The 20,857-nt window shown below is 42.2% G+C and overlaps 2 protein-coding genes across 2 annotated transcripts; both read right to left on the bottom strand.

Moving 5' to 3' along the window:
- Nucleotides 1-2,077: 2,077 nt before the first annotated feature.
- LOC106638430 (uncharacterized) lies at nucleotides 2,078-8,871 on the bottom strand. The gene is made up of 7 exons (XM_014351575.2): nucleotides 8,502-8,871; nucleotides 7,752-7,972; nucleotides 4,312-7,622; nucleotides 4,151-4,221; nucleotides 3,507-4,080; nucleotides 3,324-3,435; nucleotides 2,078-3,251 (listed from the first exon to the last, which is right to left on the bottom strand). The coding sequence occupies exons 1-7, from the start codon at nucleotides 8,588-8,590 to the stop codon at nucleotides 3,058-3,060; spliced, it is 4,572 nt and encodes a 1,523-aa protein (XP_014207061.2). The 5' UTR covers nucleotides 8,591-8,871; the 3' UTR covers nucleotides 2,078-3,057.
- Nucleotides 8,872-11,149: 2,278 nt separating this feature from the next.
- Nucleotides 11,150-16,142, bottom strand: LOC149374952 (uncharacterized). Its single transcript, XM_089590741.1, has 6 exons — nucleotides 16,118-16,142; nucleotides 15,298-15,374; nucleotides 14,578-15,206; nucleotides 12,916-14,526; nucleotides 12,485-12,833; nucleotides 11,150-12,415 (listed from the first exon to the last, which is right to left on the bottom strand). The coding sequence occupies exons 1-6, from the start codon at nucleotides 16,140-16,142 to the stop codon at nucleotides 11,150-11,152; spliced, it is 3,957 nt and encodes a 1,318-aa protein (XP_089446867.1).
- Between the last annotated feature and the right edge of the window lie 4,715 nt (nucleotides 16,143-20,857).

Below are 20,857 nucleotides of genomic sequence, written 5' to 3'. Positions count from 1 at the left end.
GAAAGAGCCTCCGAATCGATAGGCGACGCCGTCCCGCCGAGGTGTGTGCATGGGTATACGTAACGCGCGTGCAGTGTCCTCCGTTATCTCGGCACTGCCCGCGTCCAAACCGTAATCCGAGTTTAGCCCCCCGCCCCCTTGGCAATGCACCTCGACCCTCTACTGTACAAAGCCCGTAGGTACTACTTTGTTTCTTATCTCCCCCCCCCCACCCCCGGGCGCCTTAATCCCCATTGAGCCGCATTACGATTCCTCCCTCGTCGACTCTCGGACGTAAACTTTTCAACTCTAACATCCTTTCATTGTCATATATACCGTCATCCTCGGCATCCGGCCTCAATCACTCGGTAGATAACACATTCTCTTCAAAAAAGATTCACACTCATCCCAGATACATATTATGTAACAAAAGTGTGAGCCGCAAGCTCGCAAAGTGTAAGCGTGTACCAACGTATAGCGCGAAACAACCGAGCTTCAAAGGCGTGGTCCTCCACCCTCTCTCGCTCGCTCGATAACTGCCCTGTATATCCTTCCTCCTTTCTCTCTCGTTCCATCGCGTGACGGGAGAGAGCTTGCGTCCCAATACGTAGCTATACAAGTGGCTCTCAAGGTGCGTGTATATCATTTTATTTTAATATGCAAGGCGTGTGAATGATTTATGGGCATTTTCTTCTCTTTTTTTTGTTTGGTCCTCCAGTATATGCAGCCGCAGTTGAGTGATAAGGGGACATGTACAGAGAGTTAGATACATGCGATAATTAATGCATGATAAGCCGAGCGAAGATTCAACGTTTTTCGCAAGCCTGAGGGATGTTGGATCCTTTGAAGGAGTATACAGATTGAGCTTTGTCGCGTTGTATCGTGTGTGAAAGCATACAAGTTTTTTTTTTTTTTTTTTTTTTTTTTTTTTTCAACGTATAAAAACAAGGAGAATGCGTTGCCGAAACAAACAGAAATTAGGTTTTTGTGAAAAAGAGACAATTAGCAACCCATCACCTAATTGTTTCCTGGGTTTTTTTCGTCATTTAACACATGGTGATGCGTGTTGAAGAAAAAAGCACACCTTCATTAGCGTAATGGTCCGTTTAGCTGTCGTCTTTCACACACGCGCCAACGGATCCCTATGACATAATTAATGAAGTTTGATCTACTCGGGGAGGTATTTATATCGATCAATCAACGATTCACGCTGCATACGGACATATTTATGTGGTGTACCTTGTACGTCGAGGGAACAGCTCTCAGTCAAGAGATACACGTCGCGATGATGACTCAAACAACATTTACACCAAACTTCCCGAGCTCTGCCACCTGTAACTAATCCGAATAGCTTGTAACCCACCATCGTGCACCAAAATATCCGTTTATTAGATCACCATATAATTGGATATGACTGGTAAGGCCAACGGTAACTGCTCGAACTTGAATTTATCAGTTTACTTTAATCGGCCCATCCATCAAAAAAATGTCTCGATGAATAACTCGTTCCAATAAATCAACAGCATCCGTCAACTGGTGCACATTTGGAAACTATGTAGATATACAGTTTGCAGCGGGTGATGGACTAATTTAGCATTAAAAAAAAAGCTGGGATAAGAGAGAATGCCATTTGGTGCATGTTTATACGTCAAGATCGGTAATCATACAGAGGGTGGAATGTATGCGCTCAATTGACAAGCAGAGAGAGGTATGACGTGTTTCTCGTTAGGTCGCATAATATGCATACCATATTAATACATGCGTGTGGATAATCGCCGAATCGCCTCTACGTTACTGCGAGGATCGATCAGCGAATCCACCAGAGGGAGAAGAAGCTCTTGACAGTATAATAACAATATACCTACTCGAGAGGCATTCTAGGGTTTCCGATACACCCGTGGGCTGGATTAATTAATCGGTCTGGATTTGATTCCACGTATACTTGCGTTTTTTACGTCTTTATTGGTTTAGCCGTTGCAGAGCTTTTATTTATTAGCAGAGGGGTCACAGAGGACGTGCTTTTGCAAGCAGTAAAATAGAGCGAGACACAACGATACTTGCTTTGGCGCTTTAATGAATAAATATTGTTGTTCACCGTTTCGCAAAACAACAGTATAATAAAAATACATCATCAGAAAGAATATACAAGTATGTATATTGATTTTGCACTGGCAGTACAGAGTATTTATAACTTTATCTTCGGGCGGTCAGGAACACCCACCCCTGTAGCGAGAATAACTCTGGTGTCGTTTCAAAGGACGCGCCTGGCTGGAAAGCCCGCTCTTTTGTGCGCTTGAAACATCAATACCGCGGCACGCGACATATTTTTCCTGTTTTCAATGATGCCCGTGCCCATGAATTTTGCATAGTTGCTTTCGATGTTACGGAGTAAGGGAAAAACTCGAGGATGAAGTTTTGTGCGCAATGGAGAATACTATTTTGAATGAACTAGCTTTACGAAACATAATTAGCGCTGGAGAATCGTGTGGTAGGATTTTAGGCGCGTCGATGTGTCCTTACGTCGGGCAGAATGAATATGCAGAGTGTGTTTTTTGAAGACGAACGTGATTTGCAAAAGCGTACATTTGTTTATTTACATGTAAAGGCGTTTGGCAGACGTAGTAGTACTTTTTTTTATCCACACAACTATACTTTGTTAAAAATAATCTGTTAACAATACGCTTTAACATGAATATCTTTCTTTCTCTCGCTAATTTTAGTGAAATAAATGAAAGAAACTGATGGTGCTCTCTTGTCGCGCAAGAAATATATCACAATATGTTTATGATGTTCTGTTTATGTGCTTAATCTGTAACCAATACTTTCAAACAATTTTCTTGTCGGAAAGAGGCTCTTTAAAAAAAATTCAAAAATATCACTTTCCGTTTGAGCAACGACGAGATATATAGTTCACACACACGACGGTGGTTTACTTTTGATTCTTACGTCCTTAATGACGTGTAAAACGTTAACATATGCAAACTTAGCAAAATTACAAATGCTTATATAAAACAATAAATATAGTAAAGTAAGCCTTAATACTAAATAACATTGTACGTCAAAACAATTGACTGCTGTTTACGCGTTATCTTCCTCTGCAGCGTCTTCAAAGACAAGCAAGTCCTTTGAAATTCCGGACTCTAAAGCTTCATCAACAGATGTTTCGTACAAGTATGGAACAATGGACAAAAGGAAGTACTGACTTATGCTGTCTATCACCCACTCAAACGAAAGTAGAATAGCCGCCGTATTTTTCTTGAGCAGAGCTATTTCTGAAAAATGATTGCTGGTTACAGAAAAGCCCTACTTTATACACTACTTGACGTGGCAAAACGTATACTTACGAGATTTTTTTAAATCTTCAGATTCAAGTAGTACAACTCTATTTTTATCTTTTTGCAACGAGAGCTCGTTTGGAGAATCAGTGACAACCGCACCATTAAATTGTAATATTTTCTGTAATGATAATAACATCGTTATTTATTGTTTAAAAATTCGTGGTAAAAACTACTTTGAGTCAAACTCACCTTAAAGTCATCGACGGGCAAAGAGGTGAAAGGCTCCAGGCAGTAAAAAGCAAAGCCTTTAAATAGATTGGCAGGCTGATCTCGAGATCTTTTCGATCCGTTCTCAAGAGTATCTGGATCTAAAACCTCGTACATTTCGTCGTTTTCATCCAACAACGTATCCCGACTTAAACAGTCTATAATCCATTGGATGTTGATAACGTACTTTTTAAACGCGATGCCTTGAACGTATTTACTGGTCTTCTGACCACATTTAGTTACGGGATTTGTGTTAACCACTACATGTGTCACGTCAATTGAGAAATTAGATTTGAATTTAACTTTGAATCTCTTCAAGAACTCAGAGACATATTTATTATGATCAGCTGACAAGCCACTGCAAGCTATGACTACGTTTTTGGCAAGAGTAGCCTCTTTTATTGTGCTCAATCTATTCATTGGTGTGCTATGATTCAGAGGGTACGATCTTGTATTTCTCATCGGTGTAAAAGCAGGTATGACATTTGGATTGCTTTCAGGTGAAGAAAGAGATGATTCCATTTTTGGCTTTATCATTGGCACATTAAATAGGTTCCTGCAAAAATATCATATGAAGACGGCGGAAAGTTTGATTATGATGAACATTATCATTGTAGTGTTTTTACCTTTTTTTCACAACAGGAGTGGCATCAATGTTTTCAGTGTCAAATTCGCTATCTAGTTGAGAAGGTTGTTTCTGTTATACCGCGCGTAGAATGAAATGTATAAACATTAAGGTAAATTAAAAATGCGCAGTCAAGATAAATACAACAAAAGACTCTGTTACCTTTCTTGGTGGTGTAACAAATTTATCTTGAGTCTTAGGACTCCCAGGAATCGACGTATCGATTCCAATTTTATCCTTTTCCAACTTCATAACAATTTCTTCATCGTTCATTAAATTATTTCCAAAACTACCATTCACATGATCCTGAATTTTTTCGATCCTCGAGGGTTCGTCATCATTGCTTTTATTCAAGTTTTCTGCTACAATCGTATGTGCTTTCTGAAAATGCGGCTTATCAATTACAGTGACATCTGGCTCTTGGCTCACGACTAAGTTTTCCTTATCACTAGGACTCGAACGGTTCGAAGAACTAGCCCGACCACCTACAGACTTTTTCCGGACACTTGGGACGCTGGACTGTATTATGCTTTGATCGTTTGTATCGAACATATCCGCCGAGCCCAACGAGCTCGGTATGGCGCACAACTTGTTGGCAACCGCCTCCTGTTTCTGAGCTATGAACTTCTTCACAATATCATCAATGGGTGGGTCTCGTTGAAGTTGCTTCACAGATTCCTGCGTTACGATGTTCTCCTCGTCACCGGCGATAGGGTTTCGAAGGGATAGCTTGGCCAATCCTTGCCCATCGACATTCACTACATCGATGTCGAAATCCTCGGAATCGTTTTCCTCGTTGATGGCCGAGTGTATTTGAGCCACGGTAGTGGTGACCTTCGGCTTTTTAACGGACGGCGCTTCACCGTTCGTAGGACGCCATTTGACAAGAATGGACATGTCGTCTTCTTCGTTCGACGATTCCGTATGCGTACGTTTTTTTCTCGTGGCTGATCTTCTGATCGAAGAGCCGACCGAACTTGCAGACACCGATTTCCTTCTTTCCGATTCATTGTGGGAATCATTCGCGGCATCTTCCAAGATTTTATCAGTCACTTTGTTGACAGAATTGTTGACGGTGCGTTTGCTTGAGCTTTCACGAACAAACTCACTGTCGGAACTTCTTGTAGATCGAGTACTCTGCCGATGGCCACGTTCGCTTTCACGTGTATCCTCTTTCTTCGGTTGCGGCTGTCTTTTTCTCAATGGATTCAATCGAATTCGTTTTTTCGAAGAACTCGTTGATTCATCATCACTATCATCCATTGATTCGATACGATTTTTCTTTTTTGAGCGTACTTTTGCAGGTACATCGTCGTCTTCGTCATCGTCGTCAGATTTGTCATTCACTATTTTTATGATGGTTTTGTTACGAGTACCTGCAGAAGATCTAGACACGTAGCTTTTATTGTCGTCTTCCGATTCTTGATGTTTTGAAATCTCGTAGCTCTTTGCTACCTCTTTGTCCATGTCCAACTGGCGCCTGGAAGACCGATTTTTTTTCGGAGTTTGTATAACCTCGGCTGCTGTCTTGCCGATTTTATTTTGTTCAGAATCCAGTAACAAGTTCGATTTGACGATTTTATCAGCTTTTGCTTGAAGATTTGGAGAGTCAAGATTCAAGAATTTCAGCTGCGAATCCTTTTCCGGCGACAGCATTTTCACGTCTTGGTGGGGTGCGGTCGATTTTCGTTGGTCCCCATTTTTCTTGTATCCGGTGCTACCCACGCTGACGACACTTTTGATGTATAGGCCAGGTGGGCACTGATTCGGGTCACAGGTTATTGCTTTTTCCTTAGGTTTTATTTTTCCAAGATACAAGAATGGTATTGGATTCCGTTTTTTACTAATTCTTCCCAATTTTTTAAAGACAACATGTCGCCTAGTTGACAAATTCGACGATCGACTAAAGTTGATGTTATTATTTTTCGGAGATGCAGCTGGTTTCTCGGGAGTTTTCACGCGCGACTCTATGGAAGATATAATCACCGGTGATTTTACAGGACTTTGTACAGGTGTTTTAATGGTCGTTCGAATTTTGCTCTTATTCACTGAGCTTTCGCTGGTTCTACCAGACACTCGAAGAGACAGTTTACTTCTAGGTTTTTCTGGAGTAGCAGGAATCGGTGGTGAAATACTGAATTGCTTCACTGATGTTTTTGGAGGAGTTGATTTTGTATCGTCATTGGTTTTTAACCTTAAAGATATTTTGCGCTTTAATGGAGGATTTGAATCAATGGTAGATTTCGCATTTACTGGTTCAGCATCAAAATCTCCATTTTCTTGATCATCCTCATCTGCTCTTGCATTATGTGAACTTGATGAACTATCTGGATTCGTGGCGCGGGATACATTTTGGATTCTTAACGAAAGTTTTGAATCGGTTTTAGTTCTTCTTTTTGTAACGTTTTCAATTTCATTTCCGTTTGTGCAAGAGTCAGTAACATTTTCTTCTTGCAACATAGGTGTCGAATCCATCGACACCTGTTCAGAGTTTTGTTTGACGTTTAAGGAGCTGTTTTTACCTATGGAAACATCAGTTGATTTTATGTTTTTTTTTGTCTCTAATGTAGCTGGATCATGTGATGTACTTTTAGCATCAGAATCTTTCAAATTATTTTTGCCATCAACAGTGCCCAAGTAACTAGGCTCACTTTCATCCATAGTGGCAGGTGGTGAATTTTTTTCGACACTAACATGCAGAGATTTGAATGTTTTTACTTGCATCTCTTTACCAACTTTCTTAACTCTTCTCCAGTCGCCAGCATCAGAATGAGACATTGCAGGAATAGAACTTGGAGTTTTCAACAGATTTTCAGACCCGGTCTGAACCAACTTCTTTTTCTTAGCCATTATCTCAGCTTCCTGCAATCTCACCTGCGTCTCCTTAAAGTGTGACTCATCAGCATCATCTGCTTTTACCTCTGTACTCTGAGAGAAACTATTTTTAGCTTCAGATTGAGAAGAAACAGATTTATTTTTTCTCGCGCTAGGATAAGTCTTTGGAAATATTGCTTGCTGATCACCTTTTAATGGCGTGCAAAGAGAATTTTCAGCAGATGGCACTTTATTTTTTTTCGAGCTTGTGGTCACATCACTACAATCAGACTCTCTGGTTGGACTGACATTTACTTCAGGTGTCAAATTTTTCAACCAATTTGTGACCTTTTCATCGGACTGTACTTCATGAGGCTTGGTCACACTGTTTTCCAAATATCTTCGTATATTATTATTCTTAGAACTGGGTGTTTTCAGCAAGTTATTGCTTATTTGCTTTGGTTTGCGCAAACTGAGGCGGCTTGATTTATTTCTCGAAACATTACTTGACAGAACTTTCGACCTGATTGTTTGATTCGCCAATGATACGCCACTAAAAGAAGCAACTGAAGCTACTTCAAACCTTGAAGTATCCAAGTTTTCATTGACTTCAACACTTTCTTTCGTATGCTTGACTTTGTTGTCAATTGGTAGTGTCACTGAAATTAAAAATATTTTCTAGTTTGAAAGGCACTTTATATTTTAAACATTAAAATTACTCGAGCATTAAATCTAATGATTTTCAGTTCCAGTTGACATTTAAAAAAAATAAAAAGAAAGCTATTCACCATCAATCCCAGAGTCATCCAGAATAGCTTCTACCAAAGCCTTATACTTATTGACGCAAGATTTTAAAATGCCGTTACCATCTCTGGGGATGGATCTCTTTTGAATCTTCAAATTACAAAAAGGGCAGGCTGCATTCTCGGAACTCGCAACTTGCAAAATACAACTTTTACAAAACTTATGACCACACTTTATTGTAACAGGCTCGTCAAACAGTTCTAGGCTGAAAAGTAAATGATTTACTGTTTGAAACAATGTTGGCCATCAAGTACACTTTTACTAGAATATGCATGGTTTGTCAGTTAGCTTAAAAAAAAAAACAAAAACAAAAAAACAGTATTTATTTGATGCTGTATAACGACTGTCACACGTATGTTGTGGATAATAATAAAAAATTATAAAAACAATGGCACAGGTATCTACACCAAGGGCAGCTCTTGTGGAAACGATAAACCGCAGGTAAGGCTGCAGTAGACGGGTTGAATACTTAAGTAGTGCTCTCGCATCTGTCGAACGATCATCAACACAGATGACACATTCGTGATCAAGTCCACAGTACGTGCGCATCAACACGTGTTACTTGTATTTTGCACAGTGAGAGTGTTGTTAGTTGACTTTTGAACTCTTTAAAAAGCCATTGTTGGCGAAATTATAAGCCTAATGAACACTGCGTCCGTCTTTTTTACACATGCATGTTTTGTTTTTGTTTTTTTTTAGACAAACTACCAATGGGCCATTAAGCAAAAACTCACCACACCCTGCACACCAGGCTTTCTCGAATGGACTGACATGCCTTGACAATTTCCTCAACTCGCGAATACGAGGCCGCAAAATCGTTCATCTTTCAACTGGTGCCTACTTGCATAGTCTTGCGTCACACGTTTAACGTGCACTCTCGTGAATCTTACCCGGGAAAAGGTATTGTTTTTTGTGATGATACTTAGTTGCGGGTAGACACGTCAACTACGGGACTCGAGGCACGCGTGAGTGTTGTTTTTCTCTCGAACTCGTGGTGCTTCAGAGGGTCATAAAAAATATTTTTATTGCTCTCCGCAGCGAGAGAAACAGACGGCTTTGTTGTTTTCATGCTTGTGGAGTGGGGAAGCATATACTTATATTTTTTTTTTTTCAAAAAAAGAGTAAGGTATAGATGGGTTTGACCAATCGGTGGGCTACTTTAGCCACTTATGGGCCCCGGTCTCTCGGGCCCAATTGGCACGCGGTAAAAGGTTGCCGCCAAAATTTTCGTCTTCCAGTGCGACTGCGCGACAAGTTTGAATTTAGATTGAAATTGGCGCGATCATTTGAAATTCGGATTCGGGGTTTTGGCACAAAGCCATTGGTTAGCTGAAATTGGACTTTTGTTTTTATTACTATTTGTGAAATAAATTATAGCATACAACGTTGAACAATGCTTTGATAATTTTAATTTTAGTCATTTCATAATTATTTTCGAAATAATCAAAGTGCAGAGTGCATGTTGGCTTACGTTTTACGTAAAATAAAAAATAAATTTTGAAAACTAAGAACTAAGGTATCTCGTGCCAATTTCAGAAAAACATTTAGCTATTGAATTAATTTTAGAATCATGGTAACTTTTCGTTTGTGACTTATCTTCTGAAAAAATTTTCTAGTTATTTTTGGTTACACTGGTAGTTTTTTTAAGTAAAAAAACTGTAAATTACGAAAAATAACACTTTTTTTTGTACATTTGTAAATTTTTTATTTGCAATTAGTAGGGTTAAAAATTCAGGGAAAAATCTTTATGAACATTGTCCAATTGTAGTTAGACAAGTAAGGAATCCAGGAAAAGTTTGTATCACCCTGGACTTAGGTCAATAGAACTATTTACATCAATAAGTTGGATAGAAATGCGGGATTAAATTAAAGGTCTGGATATTTGTCTGTTATGTATTTGATAGTATTTATTTCAAAAAAATTACAAATCTACAGTAAAAAATATGCATAAATTATTCATCTGTACTAATTCCTAATGAACGAATATGTGAAGAAAGTATGTTTTTTAAATTAATTGCCAGTGATAAAATATTTTGCTTTGTTATTGTTATTCAATTACATAACATATAAGACTGAAAACTTGGCAAATTATTTTTCTCCCAACTACTTTGGAAAAAAACACATTATTTTAAGTCTTATGTAATCTAATCATCGATATAATTTTGTAATACACTTAATTTCTTTCGATTTTCTTACCGATTTTTTAATTGATTCTCGTATGTGCTGTACGTGAGCACTTCCGTAATACCTAGTAACTGTATTTATTTACTAACTACTATTTTTTAGGTTTAAACAAGGTACGTTAGTACATTAGCACACTCGACATAATATACGTGCCATTGCCACATTATATATTCTTAATAATGTCTTCAACACCGTAACAAGATATTTAATTTTATATCAGCGACAGTATTTTAAAATATAATTTGCCAATTTAATTTTTAACGCAAGTATTTACATTTTTTTTTTTCGTTGTAAGTATGTATAAAAATTTTTTAATTTTGATATGTTTAATACGTATACCATTTTGATTCAAGACAGTAATTTTTGAGCTAGAAATCTTTTACGTAGGCGATATTTCGAATAACTAACGTATAAATAAATTAAAACTTACTTTTATTATTCTGCGAATTCTATAAATGTTTGTATATAATCTTTTCAAAATTCGTCAGGATTAAAATAATGTTTAACACCAAATCATAACTTAAAAAAAACTGGCCCAATAGTTTCCACGTTTTCAATCATAAAACTGGGTTAGAACGTTAAAAAATCTACCAGTTTTGACAAGCATGTGTTTCACCTGATGGACCCAATTGATTTTCACGTTAAAACCCAATAGGTTCAACTATCTATCTAATTCAAAAGATCATTTTACATTACATTTTTTACACTTTCTTACCGTGTCTTAATAAATGGTTAAGTCAACCGCAATTCGCGCAAATATTTAATTTTGTCCAAACAATTTAAAGAGTTTCAACTGAACAGTCACTCAAAACTCAATACAGAAAAGCTCAACTTGGTCCAAATGATATTACCTAACTTAGTCAAATAAGGCCCTTTCTACCATCGCACGTAAAATTTTACGCTAGGCAACACGTGCTCTGGAATAAAAACGTATCAAACTTATTTACGTTGGCAACCGCTTTGCTTGCCTAATTTTACCCGCAATCGTCGACAGGGCCTTAAAATTAACCCTATAGACGTGATATAATTATACTTTCATACCACACATTTCCATCGAGAAATAACATGTATATGCCACACCTAGTCGAGGCAATGCATACATACTTACACAGTCCATCATTCGCAATCAATCAATCAATCAACAACAACAATAACAACGCAATCATCAATCACATCACTCATGACCAATAGAGCCGGTTCAATTCTTCTTCGCGATCTCCTGGAAGAAAGCCTCGATGGGCAAGGTCGGCTCGTCCGTCGCGATCTTGAGGTGCGCCGAGATCAGCCTGGGCTTCTCGGCCGCCATGACCGGGGAGACAGCCTTGAACATGCCGGGCTTGTCGTAGAGGGCCGAGGCCGAGCTCGTCAGGTCGGCGACGCTCTGCGACGCCTTGGCGAACAGCTCCTCTTCCTGCCTGATGTCGAAAAGCGCCGTCGACTCGCTCACAGGCGAGGCGCTCGTTACCTGCATCACCTGGACAACGTCGTCGTCGTTGTTCCCGTCCTCCTCGCGAGGCTTGTCGGCCACCAGCGGGGCCTCATCAGCGGAAGTGGCCTGCTGCTGGTCCCGCTCCTCGCTCTCGTCCATCGTCACGTCGCTCAGGTCGATGGGGGCGCTCTCGCTGCTCGGGCTCTCGAGGCTTTTCCTGGAGGACTCTTCGGTCGTCGGTTGGTGGAAGAAGTGGTCTTTGGGCTCGCCGGTGAGCTCGTTGGCGGCCTCGGAGGCTGGCGCCACTGCAGCTGAGACGGGCGTCGGCGTGGAGGTAGCAAACGAGCCGGTCTCCGCGGCGGACTGCATCTCTGTCCCAACTCCGTTTAGCTTCCCGAATGGCTTGAGCTTACCTTTGAGCGTCGGCCGCTTCCGGATCGACGAGGAAAATACGTTCTCGGGCCGGGCGGTGCTATGGGTCCCGTAGCTCTCCGGCTCGTGTTGTTTCAGGGAGGTGGATAGGGTCGAGCCGGCCGGTGCCCGGCTCCTGTAGTAGTGACCGGTGCTCTGAGGTCTCTTCTTGGGCGTGAATCTACTCGGGCGGTCGGTCGCTCCGTTGTCATCGACCTGTTGGCTTGTTGGCACTGCCGTCGTCGTCGAGCTCGTGCGGTACGAAGTGCGCGACGTATGCTTGAATCTGGTGACCGGCTCTTTGAGGTTAGGATCCGCCGGCTGGTGGTTCTTGTAGCCGCGCTTGGGACCTACAGTCACGGTTGACGCTTCCGTGGAGGATGAGGAGGCTAGCCGAGTTTTGTACTCCATGCGGCTCTTGTAGTCCTTGATGCTGAAACGTGGCCGAGTTGCGTTCCCGTAGCGCACCGGCCGCATCCGGTGCGTTGTCTTCGGGGACGAGAGTACCGCCTTGGGCGATGTCGGGGCTTCGGTCGTAGTGGTCGTGGTCGTGGTCGTTGGCGTCGTTGTGCTCGTTGTGGTCATTGGTGACGTCTGCTCCGCTGTGCTTTCCACCTGATTTACCTGAAATTATTGTAATGTACAGTGTTATGTATTCCAAGTTATTGGTTATCCATATCAATCGAGACTCACCTCGGTTTTGGCAAATGCGTGCTCCTGCGAGGCGCTCTCCTCGACCTTTTGCGTGAACTGTTCCTCCCGGTCGTCGCGTGTGGGTTCGATGAACTCGGAGCTCGGTGCCACTGTCGTCTCCGAGTAGTACTCCACGGGTATTCTTTCGGTCGATACTTCCTGCGGGGTGTCCATCGTGAAAGTCTTCTCCGATGACGATAGGTGCTCCGAAGAGTACAGCTCCTTCAAGAATGGTGCTGGGTAGTTCTCTGTGGGTGATATGTCCTTCAGTGACTCGTCCGACTTGATCCTCTCGGGTAGGGACTCGAGATTTTCCTTGTAGGACTTCACCCTGTATCCAGGTCGTTTCCTGATTAAACGGCAATTCACAATGTATTAGATACAACAAAAAAAGTAATGATAACAGTAACAGTGGAAATGTCGGTCCCTACCTCAAAAACGGCCGTCTCTCGTAGTAGCCGCCATCCTGATAGGGCCGTACGCGCTTCTTTTTCTCAAAGTCTTGAATCTCGGGAGAATCGTACTTATTCAGCTCCTCCTCGTACTCCTGAGAAGAACCGCTCGACTCGGTTGTCGAGGTTGTGGCCCATGGTCTACGTCTTCTGAGCGGAATCCCGGGCCTCCGGACACGAATGATGACCCTTCCGGTCACCGGTGCCATAGTCGTCTCTGGCAGAGCGGTCGTCTGAATCGGTATGTCGGTCAATTCTTCGGGAGTTTCTGAGCTGACGTAGGACGTTGGCGGTTCGGTCGGCACCGTATCGTAGACGATGGTCGTTGGCTTGCGTCTCCGAAGCTGTTCGCGGTTCAGAGGCTTCTGCGGACGGTACGGGCGTATGACCGGCTGGAACTCCTCCTGGGTGGTCGCTTGGACGTTGTTGGCTTGTGTGGGCGTGACAATCTCCTCAAACTTCTGGACAGTCACCTGTTTGTACGCGTTGTCATCCTCCTTGTTCGACTCGAAGGTGGGCTCCGAGGATACTTGAGGAGGATCCTCGTGCAGCTGCTGCGACGGCGTTGGCAACAGTTGCACGTGGGGTTGCTGGGGCGCTCGTTGGGGTGGTGGCTGCACGTGGACGTACTTGTACTGCTCCTTGGGTATCTTCTTTTCCTCGTCAACGATGAACGGCTGGAATTGCGGCTTCACCGGTAATTCCTTGACAATGTCCGGTTGTACGTTAGCGTGCAGCTCCTCCAGACGCTGTTTTTCCTTTTGCTTCAGCTCCAAAAGCTTGATCTCCTGCTGTCTCTTGCGCACCTCTTCCTGCTGCTGGCGCAACAGTTCCTGCTGTCTCCGCTTCTCTTGCTCCCTCAGGCGCATCCTGTCCTGCTGTATGAGCTGCTGCTGGAGCAAGAACTGCTGCTCGTTGAAGTGCTTCAGGGATATGCTCTCGGGGGTCTCGTACTCGACCTCCGTTGGTCTCTGATTGATGCTCAACGGGATGATGGAGCCCTGATACTGATGCTGCTGGAGCTCCGGGCGCACGTACACCACCTTTTGGCCATGGTCGAGGACGTAGGGTGTCTGGGTCGTGCCCAATTGATTGAACTTGACCGGTTGATTGACCTTGGGCAGAACCTCGTTTATGTCCGACGTGTACCTCGTCTTCTGGAAGTCCGGCACGAAGAACGAGTTGCCGGCATCGCGGTGGGGGGAGCCCACTTCGGCTCGTTGCTTTTCAATGTCCTTGTTTTTGGTGGTAGTGGTGGTGGTTGTACCGGTCGTTTGGTACTTGAAATTGTCGGGTCGCGTCACCGGCTGATGGGTGTACTTGCTCGACTCGGCCATCCTCGTCGGGACCGTCGAGGACGGATACGATTCTTGGGCATTGTCCGAAAACTGGTAAGCAGCCGGCCGGTATTTGTACGACGGGGTAACGTAGCTGATCTCGTGGCTCTCGTGGACGAGGAAACTCGGGTCGCGCTCGTAGGTCGCCTGCTTGTAGTGGTTGGGGTGGCTGATTTGGTTGTAGTAGTTGCCGTTGAGCACGTGCTGGTGGGGCGACTGCTGGTACTGGAGCTGGAAGCGATCGTACGACTGGCTGGGATTGATTTTGCCGGCCTCCTTGGTATACGCCACCCCGTTGTTCGACTCCCCGTTAACCGGCTGGTAGTAAGGCTTGTCATTGGCGCTCTTGGACCCCTCGTACGACTTCACGGGGCTCTTGTTGGCCACGTAGGACTGCTGGACGTTGTACTGCTCGACAAAGGGCCGGGCCTGCGAGTAGGGGTGCACGGCGGTGGAGAAGCTGGCCGGCTTGATGTAGTACGTGGGCTGTCTCGGGTCGGGTTTTATCGCTTGGGGCACGAACTGGGAGGAGCGTACGTAGGGCTCGACCTCCCTGAGGGGGGTCTTCTTCAAGGACTCGACCTCGAACCTCAGAGCCTCCCTCGGCGGGGGTACCAGGAACGTGTACTCGCGCTCGGTGGACAGGGTCTTGGGGTCGATGCCCTCGAGGCGCTGTTTGCCGCTACTGAGAATGGTAAAACCAGCCGGGAGGTTGGCCGGACTGTACTCGATGAGGGCCTGGTAGTGGGGCTTGTTGCGACGCTGGGGCTTCAGGCGGTCCGCGAGGGTCTGGTGCATGTGCTCCTGCAGCTTTCCGAGGACCGGATGGAGCGGAGCAAGGCTGCGGTCGACGCTGACGTGCTCGTAGTTGCTGACACCGGTCAGTGGCCGCCAACCGTTCACGTAGATCGACTGGGGGTTCAGGTCCGTTGGCTGTGGAACCTCGTGTGTATATGTTACAATACGTACCCAGGAGGGAATTTTTTTAATTGCCGCGCGGCTTGGACAAGGATTTTTTACTTACGACGGTGACCGGTCGCACGTCAGCCCGATCCACCGATACGGTTATCGCCTGGGCCGACAGTGATGTCGCCAGTACACCTGAAACGTTGAGGCCAGCGAGTTTTTTTTCATACTGTGGTCTATAGGTGTGATGGATAATTACATGTTTTTGGGGCCCAATCATTTATCTTTTTTTTTTCCCCTGATCGGGCAGTTTTTGCCATCGGCAATTAAGAGTTACCTTTTAAATGGAACATTTGCACCGATTCCGGGGGATTCTTACGAAATTTGCAGGTTTTTTTTTCCTTTTCTTTCAACGTTGCGGCATTGCAAAAGCTGTACGCTTACGGGGTCGTTTACTGTACGAGTTTCAACAAAAATACATACAACGGCTTGAACGGACACGTGTACCAAAGTATTAATCACGCGAGCGTTGATGCACGCCTACTTTTTTGCAGAAGTGTATTATTATTTTACAAAAATATCGGCCAGATTTTGTTGTTGAACCAAAGAAAAATGAAACAGCGAAGCTAACGCGTACACGAAAATGAATTATTTATCATATTTTGTTTCAATACGGTATGTAATTAAAAAAAAAAAAAAAACTTTATTCCATGCAATGAAACAAGTATAATAAAAGTTAGTTTTGTTCGCAACCCAATTAACTCGCCGTAAAACCTGGAACAGTTAATAATCAAAGACGAATATTGGCACGGAGCATGAAAAAAGGCACGTCCTGGTGTACATAATATCGCCAATACTGCAATGAAACCCGGAATAGAAGAAGAGAAAAAAAGAAATAACGGAGAAAAGGGCGGAAGGATGAAAACAAAAGTCCTTACAAAACAAAATCGCTGCCAAGTTCATCGTGCCAGTTCATATGGGACCGGGGGCCGTTGTTGTCCTGAAACAAAGAGAAAAAAAAAAAAAAAAACGAGAAATGAACAACACAAGCCGAAACGTGTGTATATACAGGTGTATGTGGAGCATTGGGTTTACAATTAAAGAAATTAGCGGCGTTACGTGACGCGAAGCCGAAGCGCGCTCTCGTTTTCGCCGCGTATAACACACCGTAGCCGTGTATCCGTATATATTATATAGGTACAGCTGGTGCAACCCTTTCCTCTGGGTGCATATTCATAAGACCTACATTCGATGCGCTGTATTACATAAAACAACGGTACTGCAGTTGAAGAAGAACAACTTTCTATTGTCTCTCTCGTACGTGCATGGATTTTGTGTTCGCGCGCCTGGAATTCGTTTTGGCATCGCTATTTTAGAGAGCCCGCGTTGGTTAATGGATATGTATCGAGGCTCGTATCGATATAGGTGAGGTACTGTTAGGAACTGATCATCCACGTAAATCATACCGATTGTTTAAACTATAATTAAATTTACTCGAAACTATTGGCTTACACGTATATATACGCTCGTTAATTCAAATGAGATCATTTTTTTTTTTGTTTTTTTTCTTTTTACTACAAGTATGTACTAATTATGGTACAGGGGCCAATTGGATGAATCGCACGTGTGCCTCGAATCGCAACAGCATCTGCACCATACACTTGATAATATTATGTATACGCTTGAATGGACAAGGATTACGTATATTTACGTACCTATATATATATACTTACGTGCTTGTGTATATACGAATAGTTAACGAGACGGTTTATTATACAAAGGTGACGCGCCGCTGCGCGCGGAAGTGCCGTTATATTATTCGTATCTAAGTATATATACATAAAAGTTTGGTCTTGCTCTTATCGATACAATACCTAGGTATGTACAACGCAAGAGTTAATTTGAAGCTTGAGTTATGGGAGGATGTGTGCGAGCTGCGATTTCGCGATTATTGCACTTGCTTGGCACCTGTTGCCATTTAATGCATATAGGTGTATACAAAGTATGACTCTGCAGTTGTAATACACGGTATATACATATATCAGTACATCCAGAGCAAAGTCGTGGAGAGAGGAAATCGTTAGAGCGTGGGAAAATTATGTACTGCAGGTGAGTACCTATGGATTTCGTTTGTACACCCTAGCTTGTATGGGTGTATACCCACTTTGGAATATTCTTTACGCACCTATAGTCGTACAGGAGCTTTACGTCACACACGTGGTATATTATGGTTACTTTTTGATTCTCCGCTGATTTTACGTTTCTCTTTTTTTCCGGTGTGATTTATGGGCTAGTGAGAGTATTTATGCGATACTCAACGTATATATGATGAGTTTTATCAGAAGACAGCAAAGACATTAATACCATCATGATTCGCTATAGGTATAATGCGTAGTTAGTTTTTTTTTGTCTCCGACTCACTTTGTGGCGTTTAAATGATCTGAATAAAATTCATCTCGAGGTATTGTGTATATTGTACATGTATCAGTCGTAGAGCGAAAAAAACAAATTCAGGAGATTTCGTTAAGACAGTATAGTGTAGTTTTTAGAGCGTGAAAATGAAGCGTGTTTTTTTTAATTACCCACGACGAGGGGGAAAAGGTTTAGTTGTAAACAATTAGTAACGCTTGTATGCGATGCGATTATGTATATATGTACAGCTTTCTTTGCACCGACAGTGTGGAAAATGTTTGTTCGGGACGCAAGAGAGACGTGCAATAACGGTATTTTGTTTCTTTATTTTTTATAAAAAAAAAAAAGGAAAAAAAACCAAACATCCACGAAACGTATATTTATGGCCGATATATGCATGCACGAGATGGATGTGATACCCGATACCTTTATTGGATGCATGACTCTTATAAATGGGAAACCAGATCAGTTTGATGGACTGATCTGCTTCAAAATGGTAATTGAGTATTTATTTTATTTTATTTATTTTTTTTTATCGAAACGATATTTATGGCTGCAATTGGGATAGATGGCTATAAAAATCCAATACGAATGATTTCAATTTTTCTTTTACACATCATTGTACAGGGCGATCCACTACATATTACGACCTGAAACTATACTATCGATAAAAAAATTAGGCTTTTAAGATTTTGTTGAAATTTCCATAAACTTTCGATACTAATTGTATACCAAAACCCAATCTTATAGATTAAAAAAAAAAAAAAAAAAAAAAAAAAGACAAAGGAAGCAATTACAAAGCGTGTGTAATCACATTATACAACGCACATTTTGCCACATCATCGCCCATACACGAGTGCACCTTTGTGCGCAACATCTCGAGCGTTGAAAAACTGCAAAAGTCCACTTTCCCTTTTTCATTCGCAAAGTACAAGTACTCGCCACTTGCTTCCGCACTGGCCCGTCTGCCGCGAAAAAAAAAAAAAAAAAAAAACCACATATCTTGCATAATCGCATCTATTTAGAGCCCACACGTGCATATATAATATAATATAATATTATGGAGTAAGGCTGCCCGAGTAAAATGAAAGTTATCATATAAGAGCAGAGGAACTGAATGTTATTTCGAGACTAACAAAAAACCATACAGTTTTTTATGTAGATACAAGAAAACGGAACAGCAGCAAACAAAAAAAAAAACAAAAAAAAATACATAATAGACCCACTTTAAAGTGTCAACGGAATTTTTTATCGGAACGGTAACGAAACGTCCATTCCTTTTTTCTCTCGGTGTATACTTAATCTTGTACTGCCTGCCATATTAATTTACAGTGCATCAACCGTCAAAACGAAGAAAAAAAAAAAAAACCACGAGATTATGTATGATTCGCGCAAACGAGAGCTTGTGCATCCACACGAAAGATAAACTCGACGCGCTCGGTTGTTTACACTGATATATTGTACAGCGGTGGGTCCAGAACGGTTTTAATGAGGCCAGCGGTGGCGGTGTTTAATAATCACGGCGAGAAAGGGCTTTTTTTTCAAGAATTTAATGCGTGAAAGTGAGTTAGAGCTTGGAGTATTTAAAATGAAAAATTAAATGATTTGACTAATGAGGGGGTTTGTTCTCGGCCAATGCAGAGCACAGAGGGTGTAATGAGTATAAATAAAGTACATATTAGTGGCTGTACATTTATTTTCAACGGTGATGGCGTGATTTATGATTGAATTGTATTGTGGATTTTTTTACACCGATTGGAAGGTCAGTGGTTTTTACGATATTTTTAGTTTATTTTTATCTAAAGAATATAAGTAACTTAATACTGTAATGGCAGTATGTGTAATTAGAAATTTTTTTTTTTTTTCAATGAGAGACGACTGCTCTTCCATTTAAATACCATTCACAAAAGTAATGATAAACCACGTTATACATAATTTTGCTGTTAATCCAAAAATGTACGTTATATATAATAACCGGCTTGCAACAGTTTACCGAATACCTCATAATTCCGCAATTAAAATTATTTTCAAAGGCACCTGCGACGAATATATATCACACACATTAAATCCAAACGAGCGCGTATGGCTCGACATTCCTGTCATATCACATAATATATAATATACAAATATACGATTTCCAAATAAGCATCGAATAACCAAAACCATTAATCCACACGCGCGCCCTCGTTTCCCTCCCCTCGTCCCGACTTCAATTTTATTCCCCGACAAAACCACATTCGCACGCTCACCCCACACATCCACATAATACATTATGATGTGTGGTTGCACGAGTACAACTGCATGTATATCGTAATAAACGGCATCTCAACGAGATACCGACACCGCCTTCGCGTAAATCACTGTAATTTTGAAAGTACGGATCTAAGTAGTGGCGACAACACCTCGTACCCCGCGTGTACTTACATATTATAACATATACCATCATATCCTTGTTTGCGTTATACATTCCCCTGGTCGTATTGCAACAGCAATAACGGCTCCAAACGGGTGCAAGGCGTTGGAAACGTGTGCTCAAAGGAGGTAGGTCCGAAAGTCACCTGCACGCGTTTATACGTATAAGTATGCGGACGACGACAGGTGGTACATAGAAGGGGACCCCGTCCACGCCGGAGACTCGCACATCGGATATACATATACACGGGAAGAATGTCGATCTTGTACATACACCTGTATGTATATGTATACGTGACGTAACGCAATTGCGGGTCCATTTATATACCCCCTCGCGTGCTCACCTGTACTTTTACTTTGACGCTCGTTCCGAAGCTTACAATATTTACGCGCGGATTTCCCAACTGTACAAGCATACTATACGACGCGTCACTGTTTGGTTGTACAACTATTACAAGTTTGTACATTTCTTTGTTTTTTTTTTTTTCAAGTGTATAGAATACAATGTGTGTTGGCTTGGATTTTCAATTGGTCCATTTTTAAACGTAACCTGCAGTAAAAAAAAAAAAAAAAAAAATACCTTATTCCTCCTCGTACAAAGTATTGGAAACAACTTTTCTCTGTATATGTATAACACATAGAGGTACGCACGAGTTTGTGCATATATTGCCCACTTTTTTTGTAACACCCTCGCGCCATCGCGAACTCGCACCTTCGACCGCAACTTTGTACGACTTTACTCCTCCTTCTCTCCCTTGCGACCGATCGATTTTTCTCATCTTGCACGCCTCGCCCATCCTCTCTCGCAGCTTCGACGCGTATAACGCATAATTTCAGCGCAACCGCGAGATGAA

Source organism: Copidosoma floridanum, unplaced genomic scaffold (assembly GCF_036245765.1).
Source record: "Copidosoma floridanum isolate Cflo_tuat_1 unplaced genomic scaffold, Cflo_Japanese_pri ptg000013l, whole genome shotgun sequence".
Classification (NCBI taxonomy): domain Eukaryota; kingdom Metazoa; phylum Arthropoda; class Insecta; order Hymenoptera; family Encyrtidae; genus Copidosoma; species Copidosoma floridanum.
The sequence above is the reverse complement of the archived record's forward strand: the minus strand, read 5'-3'. Positions and strand labels throughout refer to the sequence as shown.

Coding starts and splice junctions, on each gene's coding strand:
- LOC149374952 (XM_089590741.1), bottom strand. CDS start 16,142: ATGAACTTGGCAGCGATTTTGTTTT. Junction 14,527..14,577: donor TACCAGCCGGTTAACGGGGA/GTCGAACAACGG, acceptor AATCAATCCCAG/CCAGTCGTACGATCGCTTCC. Junction 12,834..12,915: donor GAGAGACGGCCGTTTTTGAG/GTAGGGACCGAC, acceptor CCGTTTAATCAG/GAAACGACCTGGATACAGGG.
- LOC106638430 (XM_014351575.2), bottom strand. CDS start 8,590: ATGAACGATTTTGCGGCCTCGTATTCGCGAGTTGAGGAAATTGTCAAG. Junction 7,973..8,501: donor AGCCTGGTGTGCAGGGTGTG/GTGAGTTTTTGC, acceptor TTTACTTTTCAG/CCTAGAACTGTTTGACGAGC. Junction 4,222..4,311: donor TTGTTACACCACCAAGAAAG/GTAACAGAGTCT, acceptor GCGGTATAACAG/AAACAACCTTCTCAACTAGA.